This window comes from Mirounga leonina, unplaced genomic scaffold, assembly GCF_011800145.1.
Source record: "Mirounga leonina isolate KUSES-001 unplaced genomic scaffold, KU_Mleo_1.0 Mir_129, whole genome shotgun sequence".
NCBI classification, from domain to species: domain Eukaryota; kingdom Metazoa; phylum Chordata; class Mammalia; order Carnivora; family Phocidae; genus Mirounga; species Mirounga leonina.
In genome coordinates, this window is record NW_023270323.1 from 25,889,771 (window position 1) to 25,913,303 (window position 23,533).

A 23,533-nucleotide genomic window follows, 5' to 3' on the forward strand; every position below is an offset into this window, starting at 1 on the left:
CTACATGGAGAGCTAAATTTTCTAACAGAATTTATAAAGGGAGTTAAAACATGGATACTGCATACGATCAAACAAATACATGTAGTCAGACATATCTAGTTTTAAATAGCATCTTTGCCATTAACAAACTATGATTTTTGGGCAAGTTACTCAATCTCTTGTTGTCTCAATTTCTTCAACCAAAATATGGAGAGGACAGCTACCTCATGATGTTTTTGTAAAGATTATACAAGATAATGTCTATAAAATGCACAGTGCCTGGAATAGGGGTGATACTAAGTATAAAAAATAAAGGTTATTATTATGCCTAAGATAGAAAAAGGTAATCAGTACTTACCAGGTAAATAAGTCTCCATGACATTTTGCAAAATTTTGGTGGCAGATTCACCAAGGATTTTAAATATCCCAGCTATCCAGGTAGAGTCTTTTTCTGTGATGTTTCATTACAGAGGAAGATTTATTCCTCTTGTGTACAGAATATTGGTTTGAAGTGAATGATTTATTTTTTCCCAATCAAGTGGTCCTGGGAGCTAAGCAGTTTGCCTTACATGACTAAACTACCATCATGGACTTGTTATCTTGTCAGTTCCTCCACTGCAGCATAAAACACTAACAACTGCTCAGGTTAGCATGAAATTGTGCCCTTTGTGAAGCCCCTGTGTATCTCTGATGTTCATATAGAATTCCCCCCACAATTAAGATCTTGAGGACCCACCAAGTGCTAAAGAGACTTAATTGCATTCACAATGAGTTGGGGATTGAGCCAGAGTCTCAATGTCTTCCAGTCATTGTTTTAGTTATTAGAAAATTACATTTCCTGAACAGATTTCCTTTATTGGTTTGTGAATTGCTCCCTTGTTAAACTGCTCCCCAGAATTTCTGGGGACAGATAATAGGCAGAAATCATATTCTAATCATGTGGACTTCTTGGAATTAAAGCTCACTATTGATTTTATATCAAACCGCAAAATTAGCATACCACCAAATACAGTATATAAACCACCACAAAAACAGACAGACCATCATCCACTTGGCTTCCCCTTCACTTCCTGTCCCCCACCTTGGAAAACAGGTAAGAATTTCAGATTTAAATCTGATGTATTCTCTCTTCACCTTTATTTCAAACTAGGCTGAGATATATGAAGAAAATAATTGCTTAAAATATAGTCTTTGAAATAAGGGTATTTAAAGTAGTGCTGACACTATTTTCAAAATTTAGGTTAAAAAAATAGAAATGTCTATAGAGATTTGGTAAAAATTATGACTGCATGAACTTTATGAGTCTAAAAAATGTAGTAACAATGATTACTATTGTTTTAGTACAAGGCCAGTTAACAGGCTATATTAAAAAATCTATTTCTTGAATTAATAAGTCTTCCAATTTGGTTAAACATACAGCAACAATAAAAGAAGATATATTTAAATTATTTTTTGGGAATATGAATAATTAATGGGAAACCTTTATCCCACAGTAGTTTTAGAGGGAACACTGAGTCAAGATATGGCAGGACATGTTTGGGGATGTGCACTACTTGAAATGTTCATAAATATTTTTTCAGAAGTATGTATTCATTAAACTTCCTTAGTGTCTCCAACATCCCACTTTATCAATTGGTTTATAATAGTTCAAAATATTATTAAAATAGACATATGAAATACAGAATTAAGTTAAAAAATATTTTACTTTGTAAGAAAATTCTAGATGGGACAGAGATGACTTGGAAACAAAAGCAAAGGAAAGAGAAGATTTGAAAGAAAGAGTACTTTAGAATCCATTGGTCAAAATGAAGTTCTGGTTAAAAAATTGGTATATAAAATGCTAATTATAAAATATAGAAAATGAGATGAGATCCTTCCTACACATAATGACCCCTAATAGGATACTATATTCTTTTTTTTTTTTTTTGAGTCCTGACAATAAGAAATTATTTGGAAACTTATGGAGCTCTTAAGCAAAGCAAAATTAAGATTTATATAGTATCCATGAAAAAGATCTAGAAAAAAATGTCTTTTCCTGAAGAAAGAGCATAATCTTCAGGCTTCAAATATTGGAAAGGATATTTTGCCGATTGATTAGGGACTTTTTTCATGAAATGTTTTTAGTTCAGAAATTTAGTTTAAATATCTGAGACTGAAGATTGCATGCTAAGTGATATTAGTGGCACAAACATTATTTTGTATAAGAAACTACAGAAATGCTACAAAATCAAGCATTTAGTACATTTTGGTTATATAGGTTAACATGTATATTAGGTTATACTACAAAAAGAAGTAGCCTGGAGTGGGGATTGGGCAAGAGGATAAGTGGAGGAAATAAAGGAAATGCTCCAATGAAAATCTCAGTCTAACTGGAAATAATGAGAAATAATTAAAAAACCAATATTCATGGAAACAATTTGGTTTAGTAAAAAAAAAAAAAGATAAAAAGATAATATGATCTTCTTTGTATACATTTTCTTTGATCAGTCTCTTCCAGATAGAACTGAGGCTCTATCAGGGCTGAGACCTTAAAATTTTGTTTGCTGCTATCATCCCAGCACCTAGACAGTGTCTGGCAATAAAAGGTGTTAGATAAATATTTTTGAACAGATGAATCGATTAATAAATGTTCCTGTAAATATCTTGAACTTTTTTCGGTCTTTCACAAAAACTCAACCATAGTGCTGTAAATGAGATAAAAAAGAATGAGATGGGGTAGAGGTGATGGCTGAAAAAATCTGAATGGTTGGCCATGAGGTAAGAAAATGATATGTAAGTAAGGATCCATAGTAGACTTTGACCCTGCCTATATGATAAAGCGTCTATTAGTATTTTTTCTAAAATGCAGTTATTTTTATTATGTATTATCTTTAGTTTCTTTAAAAGGAAAGCAATCTTAGCTAAATAAGAAAATAAATTGACCAATGTATTACCATTCTTTCATTTCCCCATTGACAAGACTTGATAGCCATGAAGATCCTAATCCTTGCCTGCCTGGTGGCTCTCGCCCTTGCAAGAGAGGTAAGCAAATGTCTAAATAATTAAGGTATAATAGAATATCTGCCTATGTTAGAGAAGAACATCAGCAACACTGTTAAAGTACAAATAAAGCAGAATTTCAACAGATTCATTTGCACTTCCTGGAAAGTCATTTACATTCATCCACTACTTCAACAGTGTGCAGTAGGGGCATAAATCTGGGTCAAATGTTTTCTATACCACTGTGCCACCAGTTCCTAAAGGAAAAGGAAATGGACAGATAAGCAAACAGACAAAACAAAAAGAGACAGATATACAAATGACAATAATAATATTGCACAGATATGATTGCATGCCTGTGCAACCTAGATAAATATATCTTATTCCAATGACAAAATATATGTATCTCTTAACCTCACGGCGCTGGGCCCAATTCTACCTGTGTCTACCCAAAGACATTGAATAATTATAATCATAAATATATTTGTAATACTAATAAACTGCTTAAAACAAAGTAAAACAACTGTTACCCATCAAAAACTGTATATTCACGTAAGATAAAAATATATCAATAAAGTTACTAAATATAAAAGACATAAAAAAACTACCTTTCGAGACTCTCAATAATCATTTTTTTATTTCTTAAATTTGTGAAATAGCTCTGCATAAGAAGATAAAAATTAAACAGGAAAAATGTTTAATAATGAGTTACCTATGGAAACCAAAATGGTGTTTGTTTTTTTATTTTCCTGTTACAGAAGGAAGCACTCACTGTATCCACTGAGGTAAGATGTTTTTATTCACAAAAAAAATTTTTAGCCACAAAATATTAACATTCTGCAATGATCTAGGAAAAGGCCGTTGTTGATTGTTTTATTTTTTTGTTTTTTCTTTTACAGACTGTGGAAAGCCTTTCAAGCAGTGAGGTAAAGACAACATTTTCAGAGGCAATTTCCCAGTTTTGGAACAGTAAAATGCTGTGTTATCTTTCTATTGTGTTTCATTAGGACAGTTAGGTCAAAGCAGCTCTGTTCTGACATAAGTTTTGATGTAAATTTCTATTATTTTTTTTCCCATTGCATATGCGTAAGGACAGAATAAGTATCTGGAGAATTCAATATTCTAGCACTTCCTAAGTGGGCTCGCTACTTGAAGTTGTGTCATCGTGACCCCCTCTTTTTTTTTTAATGAACTGTGCAGTCCTGTTTTCTGTCTTGAGCTCTCTTTACCCTGTCCTCATTCCCTATTCTGATATTTATCAAGCGCCTTCTGTGGATCAGATATTGACTAGGAGCTGTGGCACAAACGAAAAAAGGGGTGCTGCCCAAAGTAAAGAGCAGAATATGTGAGCAGACATGTGAATGGACACATTTTGTAACTACAATAGTCACTTCAGTAAATAAGAGATGGTGAGAGGTAGTGTAGTCCTAAATCTGCCTGGGAGAATCAGGTAGGTATTTTATTTACCCTGGCACCACTCTTTTGGGATATGCCATTACCTGTTAGTTAAATTGTACATCAGTATACTTTGTCTCTCTACAAGGCTATCAGTCCCTTAAGCAAGGCATTTATTTCTTACAATTAGTTTGAAGTGTAATAAGTAACCTAAGAATGATTAAAAGAATTAAAAGATGAATTCATATTATCAATGAATATTATTCTTTTAGAATCAGATAGAGTACTAGCAGTCATTTGTTGTCCTAGGAAAGGGGCATGGTGATAGAAATCAACATCTATTAAATACCTCTTTTTGTACTATGTTCACTAATTTTGTTTTCTTATGTAACTGCATTCATTTTTCTCTTATACAACAAGCTTATGCAGAACAGTGCAACATCTAAGCTTCAGCAATTATCCTGAGTTTTTAATATTATCAGACAAGGTGTGCACGTTAACCTATTACATGCCTTCATTTTCTGATTTGTATTGACAAAGAAGAAACATTCATAAAACTAAAACTAATTTTATTTTTATTTTTCTGAAGGAATCTATTACACACATCAACAAGGTAATAGTTTCATATTTGCATGTACTTATTTTCAAAATTTCCTACACTTAATTTTTATAGGTGGTAACATTTCCTTATATGTGATTTGGTTTTTAGCAGAAATTTGAGAATTTCAAACATGAGGAACAGCAGCAAAAAGAGGTAATTTATTCATGATAAATATATTTCTAAAATTATTATGGAATATAATACATACAAAATGTGTATGTGTTCACTCTAAAGGATGATAATAAAATAAATGCCAGTGAAGAAATTAAGTTTTGACACAGTCAAAATATTTTGAAGACACAAATGCATCTTTCAAACTCACAATCAACTTACAGAGTTTAGAATCAAAACCGAAGAATAATTCTTGATTTACTCACATTTCCAGCTGGTTCCCCTTAGTCTCAAGATGGATATTCTGATGAAAGAGAATGAAAAGGCAATACGGCACATTTATTAGCTGTGTGCCTTTGACCCCAAGTTTCTATGTACTTAGTTTCCTTTTCTGTAAACCGAGCCTATTCCTAACCCCACAGTATTGATAAGCTGGCACACAGTGAATAGTCAATGATTTTATATAAGATTTTGTAGGTTTTATATTAACATTTACAAATACATGTTCTTAAAATAATTTCCATTACACCGATGAGAGAAGTAAGGTACAGAACAATTGAGTGACAATATCACAGTTATTAAATAGTAGAGCTTGTTTAAAATTAAGGATTTTCTTCAACAATATAAAATTCTTCATTTAATTAAATTACACTTGTGGTAATATATTTATCTAATTGCAATATTTCAACTCCCCTATTTTTATCAATGAAGTTGTATTGTTCGAAACTTAAGCCAAATATTTCCTAAATCAAAATGAATTTACAAATGGATGCCTCTCGGAAGACTCAAGATAACTAACTACCTTCTCCCCAGAGAAGTAGTGCTAGAAGGTGGCTGGTGTTAAGTAACTCCTTGAATTAAGCTGTAAAGTAAGATTTAATTGTCATTAAAACAACAGCAGCCACAACAAATAAACTTTGGAGTTACCCCTCTAAGTCTTTTTAAATAGATCTTTATTATATGAACACAATTTGCTCTATTATCAAAACATTATGTTGAAAAGTCCATGAAGATCAAAGTGGACAGATACCGCTATCTAGGCGATTCAGAAAAAGGTGAAATAAGTCTTGAAATCTCCAAACACTGATTTCAGTTTGATCTGTGGGCTCACCTATGAAGGGAACGAGTTAATGAGAAATCCCTCAATGAGCGTTTTACTCATTAGTCTTCACCCGACTGAAAATTATCTCTTAATCAAATCAGTCAAAGATTTTCCTTCTCTCTTTTCACTCAGTTATGGTTGTTCAAAAGACACGAGGTTAATTCATCACAAATGACTGTTATGGTTGAATCATGGACTCAAAGTTTCTTTTCCTTCTTTCCAGGATGAACACCAGAATAAAATCCACCCCCTTTCCCAACAACAGCCTCTAATTTATCCTTATGCTGATCCCATCCCTTACGCTGTCCTTCCACAGAATGTCCTGCCTCTTGCTCAGCCTGCTGTGGTGATGCCTTTCCCTCAGCCTGAAATAATGGAAGTCCCCAAAGTTAAGGAGAACATCTTTCCTAGGCGCCAAGTGATGCCCCTTCTTAAATCTCCAGTAGTGCCCTTTTTGAACAGCCAAATCCAGAATCTCGCTGGTCTTGAAACTCTGTACTTTCCTCAGCCTCAGCCTCATCCTCTGCCTCTGCCCCTGCCCCTTCCTCTGCCTCTGCTCCAGCCCCTATTGCACCAGATCCCCCAGTCTCTTCCTCAGACTCACATGCTTACTCCTCAGCCACTGCTGTCCCTCCCACAGTCCAAAGTCCTGCCTTTTCCCCAGCAAGTGATGCCCTACCCCCAGAGGGACATGCCCCTACAAGCCTTTCTGCTGTTCCAGGAGCCTTCCCATAAGGCCCATCCTGTGACTCAACCGATTGCCCCAGTTTACAACTCTGCTATTGTAAGTCCAAACTTACTAGCTTTGCTGTCTCACTTTTGACATGAATATGGTGATAGAGGAAGTGAGAACTCTAGAATGAAAGAATAAATGAATAATGAATGGATCTAAAATGCACTTTGTTTAGATCAGTGAATCTCAAGACTAGCAACATAATAGAATAACCTGTAGAACTTTCTCTTCCTAAAATCCCAATGTCTGGGCCTACCTGCTGAGATTCCTATGTAATTGTTCTGATCTTCTATGTAGAAGATACTATTGGGAACAAACTGTTTCAGGAGATTCTGATTTAATTGATCTGTTGAGAATTTGGATAAAGAGGATTAAGGCTTATTAAAGCTGGAATTAAATTTGATAGTCTGATTGGCTTGGAATAAAGAAGGCTTATTTTTTTCTACAATTTTGAAGTTTTCCTTGTGCATGTCTATTCTGCAGATGCCTTATTTCACATCTCGTTTTTGACATGTATACACATGATGGTAAACAATTGAGATAATTATTTCATTACTCAAAGAATTCTTAGGGAAAGTGTCTTTGTGTCTTTGCCAAAATGTGAATTGTATATTTATTTATTTTGCTTTTTATTTTTTTTTTAATTTTTAAGGTTTAAGAGAATTTCAAAGCTAATGTCCCTTCCTCACGTTTGGTAAGTTTTGGGAGTTTGGAGGTTAGACTGATCATTTTAATAGATAATATCTTTTTAGATTTCATTATCCTGGATAAGTCCAAGACAGTGATAAACTTTGTCAATACACCAACTTATTTATTAATGATCAAAGTGTCATGGGTGTCTCAATGGTTGACTAACATCTACTGACCTGAAAGTGTGTATCAAATTTTAATTAAGTGCTATTGACAGATCTGCATTCAAGTGCCTGTGTTCTGATCCTTGATTATCATCATTTTTTTAGGAAAAACTGGAAATAGTTTCTCCTACTTTTATGTGAATATATTTGAGATTTTTTTAAAAGATCACTTTCATTCTCATTTCTAACTCAGGCTTCATAACTTCAATTGTTTTTGTCTCACTTAAAATTTACATATTATCCTTTAATTCATGACTCAAAATAAAATTAATTATTCCAGGTATAAGGTTTAAAAAGAGGAGAGAATATAGCTTTGGGATTCCTAAAATACAACTCTGTCTATGATCAGGATAGACTAGACATTTCACTAAAACAATATCAGGTGAGCTGTTATTTAATCATATAGGAATTTTTATATTCCTTCAAGGTAGGGCTCAACAGTTTGCATTTGTAACAAAATTTGTCTTGTAAATTAATCACACCAAAATTACAAATGAGGAGGGATGAATAATTATAGCCTATAACGTAACTAATTCTATATGTGCTTTATATTCTACAGAATTGACTGTGACTGGAAATGTGGCAGCTTTTCACTTGGCATCCTGATAGCAAAAATTAATAACTTTTAAATGAATCTACATAGAAAAAATGAAAGATTTTTCCTTTATTTATTTTATGTACTATATGGCATTCATCTTAATCTGAATTTGACTCATAAACTCTACATTTTCCAAATCAACAATACTAGAAATTTAATTTTGAGTTGGAAATACCCTACATATGGGAAAAATATGTATAGTTTCTGGAATTGTGTTTGTAATTATTTAAGTATCTATTTCCTAACCAGTCATTTCAATAAATTAATCCTTTAGGCATATTTAAGTTTTTCTGTCTTTATTATAATTTCTTAAACCTGAGTTGGCCTTAAGATTATTGTCAATTTAAGATTATTGGTGTTAAAAATAGCCATGGAAGAATTGAAATCAGATAGAATGCTTTGAATTGAATGGTAAAGAATATCAAAAAGTGGAGGAAAAGATAAGGAGATCATATACTGTGTTTGCTCTAGAAAGTCTTGGTTTATACCCATTGCCCAGTTAACCTAGTACACTCTCAAATGTACCCAACATCGGTTATTAAATTTTATGGTCACTATGGAAAAAAAAAAAAACCAACTTCAAATGTGAAAGCTGATTCACAGCTCAGCAACGTGTAGCTAAGTGGTGCTGTGAAAGTTACTCAGTCCTTCAGACCTTCAATTTCCACATCTATAAAATAGGCAATTCAAAGGTTTTTTATTGAAGTTTTAATATGATAGGTGCACTGCACAGATACAGGATAATTGCTCCCTATTGCTCCACATTACTGACCTCGCTTATACCAGAACAAGAGCCAGTATCACAATCAGAATGAACTGGGTTATGTGGTTTTGGCCGGTAATGCCCAAGAAATAAGATTTAACATGAGGCTCTGATATCCATTTTTTTTAATTGCAGAGTAATTGTTTCATTGTAATGAATAATCCCCCTACCAACTACCACACCTGTACACTCAGTCTCATCCTCTTGAGTTTACACAGTGACTCATCCTTAGCAATTATTCCATCTTTCCTGCCATCCTCAGTGATTTCCTCACCTAAGGACCAAGTGTGAGACAACTTATGCTATCTTTCCTTTTTAAAAGAAAATTCCATCTTGTGACAGTACACTTCCAAACCCCTCCCAGTCCTTTAGGCTTCTCTATGGCAACTGTTAGAGAAGAACTATCCATACTAAATATATTATGCTTTGATTAACTTGCTTCCATCAAAGTTTTGTCCCTATGGAAATCACTTTTTTCCAAGGTAACCAACAACTTTTATCTTGTTAATCTGTGTTCATTTTACCCAAACTCTCAGAGATATTTGGTAGAGTTGATCATCCCTTTTTTTTGGAAATAACATACTTCTCTTCATTTGAAATCTTAAACCCACTAAAACCCCTGGCTTCTCTCTTAATGCATTAGCCATTTCTTTGCAGTCTCCTTTCTGGCATTTCTTTTTCTAACCTTTAAGTGTTGGAGTACCCTAAGGGTTTAGCCTTACTTTGGCTGGCAGTGGTTAGTTCCATGGCTTTAAGTCCATTCATGGGTTGAAAGCTTCTAAATGTGTATCTCTGAACTCATTCTTTCCTGAACTCCAAACTCACACACTCAACTTGCCTTCTTGGCCTCCACACCCAAGTATCTAATTATCATCCTAAATCTGGCACGACCAAGCATAACTCTTCATCTGGATCCAGTCTCTGAATTGCTCAAATTTAATTGGGCATATTTCTGTAAGAGAACAAGTGATAACAGTAATATAGAAGCAATAGATTTATTTGAATAAGCACTTCACCAGAAGAGAGTTTCTTAATGGCCATTAAACATATGAAAAGGTACTCAACATCATTAGTCCTCAGGAAAATGCTAATTAAAGCTACCGTACAATATTATGACACAATCACCAGAACGATTAAAATGAAAAAAAAAATTGTCCTTACCGAATATTAGCAAAAACAAACAATAGGAATGCTAAGCAATGCTGATGTAAATGTAAACTGGCAGGAGTCCCTTGGAAACCTGTGTCAGTCTTTGTCAAAAATCAACATCTGCATATCTTATGAGAAGAGGTTTTACTCTTAAGAATATAGCCAACAGGGGTACCTGAGTGGCTCAGTTGGTTAAGAGTCTGCCTTCAGCTCGGGTCATGAACTCAGGGTCCTGGGATGGAGCCCCAAGTCCGGCTCCCTGCTGGGTGGGGAATCTGCTTCTCCCTCTCCCCCCATTCATGCCTCTCTCACTCTCTCTCAAATAAATAAAATCTTTAAAAAAAGAATATAGCCAACAGAAATAGCATATGTATGTGCACTAAAAATAAGTACCCAAGTTCCTCGCAGCATTATTTTTAATACCCCAAATTAAAATCAGCACTAATGTGAATCAACAGTATTTTCTATAAATAAATTGTGATATGCAAAAGAGTGGAACGTTACAATGCAGTTAATATGAATGAGCTACTGCTACACATGCACAACATGGATGAATTTTATGTAAATAAGATTGAAGGATAGGTAGCCAGGCCCAAACCAAACCAGACTGTACAACCCTATAAATATAACATATTAGAATCTATGAAAAATTCATTTCTAGTGCACTAAGTTAGACTAGTGGTTATCTGAGGGGAGGTAGAACTTGATAGGGAACATGAAGTGGTGCTTTCAGACGCTAGTGATATTCTTCCCCTTAACCCGGATGATGGGTACTTTGTGATAATACATTTTGATGTGTGCACTTTTCCATTTGCCTACTTGTTGCCTTGAAAATGTAAATAAATGTACAGTTCATGTGAAATCTTGTATTTCTTCATTAGTGTCTCGCCTACCTTCTTTTTCCCTAAAAGAGGGGGCTTCCCCAGTGCGGAATCACCTCTCAGCCTCTGGACTTAAATATAATTCCACAGTAGGCCAAGGGACCTGGTTTCCTCAGAAGCTGTGGAATGGCTGCGTCAAGCTACTGAAAAATGTATGGTTTGAACCCCTACTGGGGTGAAATGTGAAAAATGGGAATCAGGAGATGGGAGAGAACCTGCAGATTAATTCCTGCTTCATTTTTTTTTTCTCTGTATATTATTCAGAGGTGAGTTCTTCTGTGCAGCTTGTGTTCATTACATAATAATCATCTTCAGTTTTTTTATTGCCGAAAGGATTCGGAGGGCTCAAGCAGTTTAAACTTTTTTGCAGGCAAAAAGCAGAGGACAGCAGCAGCAAGGGAAGGATGTGCAGTAAAAGAGGTGCTAAGATGTCAGGGACAGCTTACTTGTTCTCCCACTGCTTGGTAGCCCAGGATATGCTTTCTCTCCAGGTCTGAAACCACCCACGGAGGCTGCACAAAACACCTGCATCCCGGGAAGGTCAAAACTACTTGTTGGGAGGGTCTCTTACAAAAACCTTGTCTTAACTGTTGAAAACCATCCCTGCTTCACTCCCCCACTCCTAGATTTCACTGAAATCTGGCACAGACCATATGCAATTATTACTAAACAATCCTGACAAGCTGATCTATTCTGCCCAAAGCAAAGCACAAACATATAGTTATAGTATCATTTGCCATTAGTTATTAAATACCATAGTGTTGACCAAGAGTCAGTAACTCTAGAGATAAGCATACAGTCATCCAGACCAACTGATATTGATGCTATGTTATGCTTAGCCTTTCTGGAGAAAACATGTGTGCTGAAAAAGCATACCTGCTGATATCTTTCAACTTGTAGTGGAGTGGTTCTCACGTTGTTTTGCATCTTTCCTTACCTCCAATTACTTAGGGTGTAAACATTTACATAATTCATAATTGCTTCCAAGTAAACTTCAATAAATAGAAGCTGAAGTTGTAGAAAATTATAATTATTTGCATATATACAAAGTCAATGAGCTATAAAATATTGCAAAAAGTTGATATCAACTTTAATGAAATATATCAATAGGACAGAATGTACTTTTCTCTTTAACAATTAATCAATTGGACTTTAGAAATGTTTGAGAGAACCAATCTGAAAACCAATCTAAGTACACTACAAAAATATTAAATTTTCTGCATAAGTGAATATAGTAGGTAGACTTCTGTGCCCTCAAAAGTTATATTTAAGTCCTAACCCAGGTACCTATGAATGTAACCTTACTTGAATATAGGGAGTTTGTAGATGTAATTAAATTAAGATAAAGTAATCTAGTTTAGATGGGTTCTTAATCCAATGATTATCGTCCTTATAAGAAAGGAAAATTTGGTCCTGGACATACACAGAGGAAAGATAGCCATGTGAAGTTGGAAGCAGAATTTGGAGTTTTATAGTAACAAGATGCAGCCACAAGTTAAGGGATGCCGAAGATTGCCAAGGATTGCCAACAACCACCAGACGTTAGGAAGAGCCAAGGAGGGATCTCTAGAGCCTTCAGAGGAAGCATGGCCCTACCAACACATTGATTTCAGATCTCTAGCCTCCAGACTATGAGAGAATAAGTTTCTGTTATTTTAAGCCACCCAGTTTGTGGTACTTGGTTATAGCAGCCCTAGGAAACTAGTAAAATGAAACATACAGATTTGGGTTACATTTTGTTCACAAATCATTTGAAAACCTTTGACAAAATTATTTTAAAAATGGAGAACCAAACCAAAAAATTTCTGTCTTACTGAAATTATTGAAAGCAAAGCTTGTAAATGGGAAGATGTTGAAATTTAGTGCCCAAAGGGAGAAAAAATTTTTTAATGGTGAAAGCTCGAATAATGTATGACTTAATTCTGAACTACAATTCCAATTTGGTGTATCTTAGCATGTAATCTTAGAAGATTTTAATGACTCTCAGATAAAAAAAAAAGTGAGCATATATTCCAAGCCAGGAGTGTCATCATACCAAAGGGAGAGGTCCTTGCTCCAAGCAGAGCCAATTAACATCCTTCTACTCATGCGTGAATACTCAGGGAACCTGCAGTGTGGTCATTTCCTGTGGGATTTAGGACCTGAACAACCAAGAAGCCCTGAGATGTGAGCAAGCCATCTTTCTTATCTCCTGCAAATTAAGTCAGTCCAAAGAAGAGTGATAGTGAAGGACGAGCAAAAGGGTTAGTGACCACTGTCAAGTTCCTGAGTACAACTGTACTTTCCTCTTGGAATTTTTAGTTACATGAGCTAATAAATTCCCTTTTTTTTTCCCATTAATTTGAGGTAAGGTTTAATTATATCACTTGGCACCACGATATTCCTGCCCAAATAGAATAAAATTTCTGTATATCATGGTTCTATGACAGTGGATCTTTTACTGCTTATGGCCATAGAGCTTAAATTTTTGAAGGAAAAAACCTAAGGTTGAGTTTTTAAATTACACAATGAATGCCTTAGTTCAGGTCTCCATAACAAAATACCATGCACTGAATGGCTTACATAATATTTATTTCTTACAATTCTGGGGGCTGGAAGTTCAAGTGCAAGGTACCAGCAGATCCTGTGTCTGGTAAAAGCTGTCTTCCTGCTTGCAGACAGCCACCTTCTTGCTATATCCTCACATGCAGAGAGAGAAAGAGAGCATCTCTCTCAATTCCTTTCTTATGATGACATTAATCTCACTCCTGAAGTTTCCACCCTCATGACCCAGTTGCCTCCAAACACCCCACATCCAACTACCTTCACATTGGGGATAAGGGTTTCAACATATGAATGTAGGGGAAACACAAACATTCAATATATGACAATTAAAATAACATGAATTTACAGGCTTGTAGATCTCATGTGAAATTTAGGAAAGTGAGATACCAATTATTAGGAAAAATGAAATATATTGGAAGATATGAAAGATTCAGAGCACCCCTAACTCTCAGATGCTCCTGAAACTCTCATTGTGCCTGTGTTTCATGATGAAATCATGATTTCTTTGTTTACTGTAGTTAATCGTTGCCTTAATTTCCCACTTTTCACTTTAACTTCAACCCTGATATGGCTCGGTAATAAGAATAAAAAAATTAGAAAGTTATTTCCTTAAAGCACAGTAGAGTACATAGACTAGTGTCTTAGGGGCTGGAATTGGGCAATAAAGGAAGGGGACTCTACATTTTGTATTAAAAAAAAAAGAAACTAGACTATATTGAAAATCAGGTAATTTTGCCCACTAATTCACATTTCTAGTTTCTCCTATGAGTCCTAATTTCTGGTCAAACTTGATCTATGTATTATGCATGGCAACAAAAGATTGGAAGGAGTAGCAGAAGGAGAAGGCATATACTCTTTAGTTTACAATCAACATCATTTCCCCCCCACCATTTTCCCACTCATTCATGTTATCTTCTGGGTTCTAGGAGGTTTGTAACCATAATAAAAAGGGAAACATCCAAAAACTATCTGTAGATAGATATGCTTAATTCTAATAACCCACCACTTCCCCATGTCTACAAAGCCTAGATGACTGTCCTTTAACATTTTCCATAAAGAATGGATTTTTATAAAAGTCTTTTTTCCCTAACTACAGTTGACTGAAAACTCTATGAGGAGGCACACAGTAATTAAATTATATTTCTGACCTCAAGGAAGATGAAGAAGCCCAGTCACCAAAGTGATAGCAAGTAAACTCCTGAAGTAAGGCGATAATTAATATTTTTAGAGATTTAGTGGAGAGGGGTGGTGGTGGTAATTATTGCATGACAAATGGTCAAAACAGAGGTGACATCTGTGGGAACTAATCATTATATCCATAGGAAAAATTTAATGGCAATTTCATCAGGGTTATTTTTTATATAGAAATATAAAAATATTTTGGTGAACAGAATCTGTCTGATAAACAGACTTCTGGCTCAAGCTACCAACAGAGAGTGATGATCCACCCCAATTTCTGAATAAGAATTAATTTATGGATCTATAATTCTTGAATGTAGAAAAAAATCAAAGTTCTGTAGGAAGCATCCTCCTATAATATCGTATTTCCAATCCTGATCCTTGTATTCAACCTATGAGTTTTGGAGCATTTACATAAAGAAATAAACTAAGTGATCTTCTTACAGACTCTAGGATCCATTCTCTGTCTTACCACTCATTACTTGGAGAATGTCCTGATGATTTGTGGTTCATATTGGGATTTCTTTGAGTCAGTAATAACTGATATTGCCCCCAGTTTGTCTCCTTCCAAGCCTATCCAAATCATTAAGGTAAGTCCTCTGCTCAGAGTGGGAATAGATATACTGAGAAACTGGTTTAATCCCCATATTACCTCCCTGATATATGGAGTAAAAAGGTCAAAAACTACTAAATATAAACCATTCTTATGTCTCCTTCTGTAATAAAATAATAATTTTGCTTCTCTGGGGAAATTGCAGAAACTGTTAAAAACTAAAAGACATAAGGAAAGTGAATTGTATCATTATTCCATTTCCCCATTTGGCTTTTTTATTTTAAGATTTTATTTATTTATTTGTCAGAGAGAGAGAGAGAGAGCACAAGCTGGGGGAACAGTAGGCAGAGGGAGAGTAAGGCTCCCCACTGAGCAAGGAGTCCGATGTGGGACTTGATCCCAGGACCCTGGGATCATGACCCGAGCCGAAAGCAGATGCTTATAAGACTCAGCCACCCAGGAATCTCCCCATTTGGCCTTTTCAAAAGCTTCTTGGAAAGTAAGAGTAGATTATTACAAATTTAATGAGGTGGTGACAACTCATTTTTAAATTTTTATTATTAATGTAACTAATGTTATGTTAGTTTCAGGTCAACAACATAGTGATTGGACAACTTTATTACATTATGTTATGCTCACAAGTATAGCTACCACCTGTCACCATACAACACTATCACAATACCATTGACTGTATTCTCTGTGCTGCATCTTTTGTCCCCTCGATTTATTCATTCCATACCTGGAAGCCTGTATCTCCTCCTCCCTTTCACCCATTTTGCCCATCCTTTCCACCCAAATTATAGGTGGTATTTTAAATATAGTGTCACATAAATCCTTGATCCTTGCATTTTTGTCTCCATCCTGCCTTTCAAACTAAAGAAAGAGAGGAAAACAATACCAGTAACCGTTTGCTTTCATCTTTCAAACCGAGGCTTACACCTCATGGGACAGTTTAAGGACAAGTCTACTCTAGTCTTGCACCGCAGTTTAGACTGCAAGAAACATGACTATCTTATTCCATGGCTCACTGTGCATTCATTAAATTGATGACTTTATTTCCTTTTTAAAAAAAGATTTATATATTTATTTGAGAGAGAAAGAGAGAGAGCGTGAGAGCAGGGGGGAGGGGCGGAGGGAGCGAATCTTCAAGCAGACTCCCTGCTAAGCGCAGAGCCTGATGTGGGACTCGATCTCACAACGCATGAGATCATGACCTGAGTGGAAACCAAGAGTCAAATGCTCAACCGGCTGAGCCACCCAGGCACCCCTTGATGACCTTATTTCTATAGGATTCATAACACAAGAAATATCAAGTATCCTTGAGGGCTTGGGAAGTGATCTGATGACAGAAGCTGGTAGATAAATTTTATGAAGACACAGGGGCCTGCACTCTCCATTAATTTCTTGCAGGTCCAGTAGTCTGAGTATGTGACAAGCCTTCTCTAGATTAAAAAAGAAACAAAGTTGTTTTACCATGTACTTCTTGACACTGAGAGAAGGTGGAAGACCCAATGCTAAGTGGCTTTCTTTTCATTTTCAAGACAAAAATTTCATGTTTGGGTGTTATGCATATATAATATATATTATAGGTAGGACGAAGAGCAATTGATGGCTTAGGCCATGCTACAGGAAGCCTTCTCACATATGTTATCACTTGGTAGATAGAGTGGCTCTTAAAGGGTCATGGCATGTTGGGTTGGTTGGGAACCTGGAATGTACCCTAAAAAGTACATCACACCTGGGGCTTCTATGATGTCAGAACAAGTGAGGATTGTCATGTTGAGAAAGAGCTCCTCCTTGGGCTCTGGAGGATACTGAAGAGCCCACCCCAGCTACTAGGTGACTGTGTGTGCTGAGGTGACTCTTTAAATGGTTATGACCTAGTCTACCTACCTGTAAACTCAGTTATAATCAGGTGGGTTGGGCCCAAATAGGTTCTGATGGCATTGATAAATTGTATAACCGGGTCATTCAAATTCCCAGTGCACTCACAAATGCCACAGAGACGTGGGATGTCCTTATGGGAAATAGTCTGTAAACAACTGACTTCAAATGAATGATCTTGAACCACATTTATAATTTGCCAGCATCAGTCAGAAGTGACATTTTAACTTTGTTTCATTAAAATGTGATTGAAGGGGGCGCCTGGGTGGCTCAGTCGTTAAGCGTCTGCCTTCGGCTCAGGTCATGATCCCAGGGTCCTGGGATCGAGCCCCGCATGGGGCTCCCTGCTCCACAGGAAGCCTGCTCCTCCCTCTCCCATGCCCCCTGCTTGTGTTCCCTCTCTCTCTGTGTCTCTCTCTGTCAAATAAATAAAATCTTTAAAAAAAAAATGTGATTGAAGGTATCATAAAAAATTTGGTGAAAACAAAATGTTATATACATACTCTTAAAAGGATTGTGTAAATGCTGGTGAATGGAATAATGACAGAAAATATGGACTGTGCTTTAAAATTGTAATTTATTGAAAAAAAAGGAAAAAAATCTCAGTCATTGCACACAATTATATGGAATGATGGCACTTACAGAAAAAGCAATTCAAAGACTTTTTACACAAAATTTCCATAATAGAAACTTAGTAAAGACTTCAATACCTTCTGTTTCAGTGGCCTTCATACTGGCATGATACAACTGGAATTTAGACAATAAACTGTTAGGAAAATTTAGCTTAAGGAAAATAATGATAATTCTATGTAATACACAGTAGAGAACTGAAAAAGGAAGATTGCCCTCAATTTGGTATTGTCCTATTCTAAAATAACAGTCAAAGCCTTTGGATAAGATGGTTTTACATGGTAGATAGGAGAAATTTAGAGAATGGAATTTTCAGTCACATCTGTAAATAGAAAAGGAAATATGTGGTTAGCTATACTACATGTTTAGAGTTGAAGAGACACTTTTATGATATGCATATTTTAGTTGTCATTTTCTCTTCATTTTAAAATAAAGTTCACAGTGTTGTGTTTTCCTGCTGCTGACAAATATATCCATTGCTCCTAATTTTTAAGTTTTGAAAATTTTTTACTAGATAGTATTTTCCTTTGCAGTAATATAAAAGATATGGCAAGGCAATTAGAAGAAAAAGCTTTCATATGGGTCAGGGTTTTATCATTTTCTTTAGTTTGATCTGTTGAAAAGGACGTTTCCGCTATTGTGAAGGGAAACACACATACACGCACACATGCACACACAACTAAAAGCTCCAATATAGAAGATGAAGGTGATTTTAAAAAAATCCATTGACGTATCAGTCTGTTTGCCTGTTGAGAGATAATCACTTGGCTTCACTATGTGACTTGCTAAGGACTTCTACTGCAGTGATCACAAAGAACAGGATACAACTGTTGGGCTCACCTGTGTCTCAAAATCACATCTTCATAGAAAATTAATAACATCCATACTCCTATACTTGAATAGGAGTTTCAGTATGATAAATTATAGTAGATAAAATTAGGTAATTTTTAAGTTGCTGTTTAAATATAGTATGACCAGGAAACAAATTTGCAAATTTCTAAGCCAATGTAATTATTTAAGTGCTAATGTGTTCACAAGTAGCTAGACTTCAGCAAAAAGAAAAAGAATTATAGCCTACAATCATATCTTTGTACTTTGTCTTCAAATGGAAATGGGATTAATGGTTAGGTAATTTCCAAACTTACCAACAGCCATAATTGTGGAGTTCCTGAGAATTCTTAATTTTTCTGGAAGAACAAAAATTGTTAAAATTATGTGATCAAGGTAGTCAGCAATAAAATGTTATTAGCTCAAAAAAATGGCTGCTACTTATTTTCTGTGTCTATTTTCCCATCACTATACTTTGCAAAGATGATTATATTTAATCACCTGCAGAGTTAAGAAAAATAAACATTGTTATTTTAAGTAAACAAAAAACTCAGGATTTGAATTTAGGACTAGTGGGTACCAAAATCTGTGTTCTATCCTTATGTATATCACGGGTATAACCAAAAGAAAGGCATTCAAAGATTAATAAAAGTGCAAGGAGAATAAAATTGGGTTCTATATCAGGATTCTTTATATTTTTAATTTGGAGAAAAAGCTTTTTTTTTCTACCGTCATCAAGAATGAATTTCACTTATAGAATAGATAGCACTGCTCCACATGATCTATTAGGTTAACTTTAGCCATAGATGCCGCAGAAAATATTATCAATTTTCCATTTCAGTAGGAAGCACGAAACACTGATTTGCCATGTTGATTCTACATCTGTTTCTATGGCATGTTCTGTAAGTGATTTTCTTTTATGTCTTTTGGTAGAACATCAATATGCAGTAATTTAAATGAACTTACCACCACTCTGGCACAACAACAACGTTTTCAACGTTCTCAGAGGCAGTGGGTTTAGTGATGTCGTAGGATGGTGGATAAGCAATATACTGCATGATTTGTGGAATATAATACCAAGCAGCAAAGGGATAAGCATCAAGTTGGTAGAATTGTTGGAAAGGCTAGAAGGAAAGACCATTGAAAAGCAACAATGTATGAACAATTGTTGTTTTGAATCTCTGAAAATGAATCATTTCATTCATTTCTGACATGGCTATTAACGACACAAGAGATGATTGTGAGATCTCTGGAAAGAAAAAGAATCAAAGTTACTTTCGAAGTCTGACTGAAGCTTCAAAGTTGGAAGAAGCAACCTGTTTGAAATACTTTTCATTTTAGAGATTTGGGAAGCAACACTGATTTTGCCAATCATATTACCTGGAGTCAATTTCTTCTGAGACATATGGGACATCTTCAACAATCTTTATAAGATTCACTAAATGGCAAGTAGTAGTTGGAGGGCTCCATGGCTGGTATGGATCTAACCTGACTGTTCACAGGAATCAGAACTGTATGGCAACAAATAGTTCATAGTGTCTGCTTATTGCCTTAAAAATGAAATCAGAATCCCTAGGAACACTGAGGAATCAATGGAATTTAGGGCAGGGGAAAAACTGGCATCTGTTATGTATTACTGACAATCTCATTTCACAGATGAGAAAACAAGATCAGAGAGTATTTTGGCAGAGACATTCAGTATCTCTCCAGATGGTTTCTTCAGAAGAAATGTGTGTCAACCAGTTTGAGTTTGAAATTCCTAAATATAAACTGAATTTTATTTTATTTTATTTATTTTATTTTATTTTTAAAGATTCCACTGATTTATTTGAGAGAGAGAGCATGAGAAGGGGGAGAGGGAGAAGAAGGCCCCCCACCGAGCAGGGAGCCCAATGTGGGGCTCAATCCCAGGACTCCAGGATCACGACCCTAGCCGAAGGCAGACACTCAACTGACTGAGCCACCCAGGTGGCCCTAAACTGAATTTTAGAAACAGATCATGGACATAAAGATATAAAATTAAGAAATATGTTAGAAGAGAAATTAATGTAACCATGGAGATTAACACTTCATAGTCCTTATGAATATAAATACATTGTTCCCATCAGCTGAGACACAGACTGGCACAGCTCCCATTCCAAAGAATAGTGAAAAGTAGTTCTAATCTCTCAGATCAACTAATATAAATTATCACTGAAGTTGGGAGTGAGAAAAAACTGCTGGAGAAGAAAACAATCACTTCCAAAATGTGAGGCTTTTTAAAAACAAACATATTTAAACTTGACAGTATATTATTACTGTGTAATTTATTAAGCAAAATGTTACCAGTTGGAGGAGGTTGTGTTCCTTCACTCTGCGAAGGTGTTGCTGTATAAAAGGAAATAAAGTACATTCTTACTTAGACATCTGGTACAACACATTCATTTTACAATGTACCAAGAACATAGCATCATCTGTGAAATTTAGGATAAACTGTATTCTATGCCAGAATTATGAAGAAGTAGCAAAACACTTTTTATTTTTCAACTTCAGAAAAAAATATTCAAGTAAGGCTAGGATTACTATAGTTTGGAAAAACAAAGAATTTGTAAGGTTCATATACTGGGAGAAAATAAACTACCAATTTTCTAAGACTACATATTTTCTGTTCATGGCTACTTATTAATCATTTATTTAAATTTGATCTTTGGTAAATTTTTAAATATCAGGTATGGTTAGTAGAACAACTTATCTCTTGAGATATATTTCTGTTAAAAAAGAGAAGCACATAGTATAAAAACATAACACATGAAGGAAATATTAAAGTATTCTAGATTTAATAAATAATCTTACCTGGTTATGGATAGCTTCCTAAGGAAGAGAAAACATTTTATTTTAGTATATTGAGTTTATTCATTTATGAATAACAAACATTTACTAGGTACTTTCGTTCATTCAGGGATGACTATGCTAAGCACTGAGGATACAACTATGAAATACGATGAATACCATTAGCAAGACCAGTATAGTAATAATAGTTGTGAAGGTTACCGCTTAGCCATATCATAGCTAAAATAGTAAAATATATCATTCCAGTAATTTCTTAGATCAGTAATGGTGAATTCCAGTGGGGTACTGATATATTTAAATTTATTTGGACTTTATTTTAAACACAAGCAACTTGGACACCGATATAAGAGTAACAATTGAGGTCCAAATTAAATTCATTATTGGCTTTCCTCTTCCTACATTCATAACAGAAGAAAATGAAAAATGTAATTTTGCTGAACTAAGATAGGGCTTTTTCCCTAAAGTCCTAATTAAGTTGATTTGCTGTAACTAAAAGTAAGGGTTTTTTTTCTCCCAAGTGAATGACTTTATAATAATCAAAAGGATCAAAACTAAATGGTTGTGCTGATTGATATGTTTTTGATCTATTCATACACTCAGCATGAAGAGTTTAAGGCATTATAGTTCAAATGCACATCGTGATTAAAAAAAAAAAAACACCTTCATAATGTTTTCAAGAAGTTCATGAGCACAGCAAATTTTATAGAGACTGAGAAGTTGGGGGAGGAGGAGAAGGAATGAACATTTTATTGGACTTGCTACAAGCCAGACTCAGGGCTAGCTGAGTAGGTGATTGCTAATTCAATATTCAGAATAACACCAGGGAGCGAGAATAACTGTATTTCCATTTCACACACATAAGGAAACAAGTCCAGAGACAATTAAGTTCAACTTGACCATCCTTTCTTAGAGAGTTTTGACAAAAACAATCTGAGGGGCGCCTGGGTGGCTCAGCTGGTTGGGCGACTGCCTTCAGCTCAGGTCATGATCCTGGAGTCTCGGGATCGAGTCCCGCATCGGGCTCCCTGCTCAGCGGGGAGTCTGCTTCTCCCTCTGACCCTCCCCCGTCTCATGCTCTCTCTCTCTCATTCTCTCTCTCAAATAAATAAATAAATAAAATCTTTAATAAAAAAAAAACAATCTGAATGTTTAGGACTTCCGATTCCTCCTACAGAGTCTATACTATTTCCTTAAATGGAAAGTTACTTTGGCACATCTGTGCTCTCATGAGCAGGAATGTTTATGGAGTTCCCAACCAGGGCCGGCTTTGGGAAAATAAACACATGATAAAGTCCTGAATATAATGCATCATCACAGAGATTATAAAAGGATTTGTAACGGAATTTAGTCAAAGTAAATTTCTCCGTGGTTAGTAATTATGGATAGGATACACAGCATTAGTCTAGGCATAAATAGAAAAAAATGGCTTTGACAGTAAATATATAGGCGATCATATGAATACTTTTTGAATTATTATTAACTACCAAGGCTAGCATAATTTCTCGAGAAAGGTGAATACATCTTTCGAAGTGAACCCAACTTAAACTTTAATGTATTTTAATTCTGCAGAATATGATTTTGTATTATAATAAATAAAATATTACCAGCTGTTGTTTGTTGTATTTGCTCAGTCTACGAAGCTGTTCCTATTCAAAAGAAAAAATATTCTCAGTTGCTTGGATACCATTCAGTACAACCCCATCATTTTCAAGTAATGAAGCTAGGATCCTATAATGCTTTTCCCAGAAGTAAAGAATGAGGAACTATTAATCCTACTTCAGTGTTATTTCTACCACAAATAATTTGGACTAAATCAATTATTTCCTTTCAAAACATTAGAAAAACTACTTTCTTAACTTACTTTAAGCTTAAAAAAAGTTAAAATACAGTTAGATATAAGTGAGTATTCAGGCAATTTTACTTATAAAGTATCTTGTGTCA

At 35.2% G+C, this 23,533-nt stretch overlaps 1 protein-coding gene across 1 annotated transcript; it reads left to right on the forward strand.

Moving 5' to 3' along the window:
• The first annotated feature begins 2,949 nt into the window (after nucleotides 1–2,949).
• On the forward strand, nucleotides 2,950–6,990 carry CSN2 (casein beta). The gene is made up of 6 exons (XM_035005572.1): nucleotides 2,950–3,000; nucleotides 3,717–3,743; nucleotides 3,858–3,884; nucleotides 4,943–4,966; nucleotides 5,063–5,107; nucleotides 6,391–6,990. The coding sequence occupies exons 1-6, from the start codon at nucleotides 2,950–2,952 to the stop codon at nucleotides 6,988–6,990; spliced, it is 774 nt and encodes a 257-aa protein (XP_034861463.1).
• The last annotated feature ends 16,543 nt before the right edge of the window (nucleotides 6,991–23,533 follow it).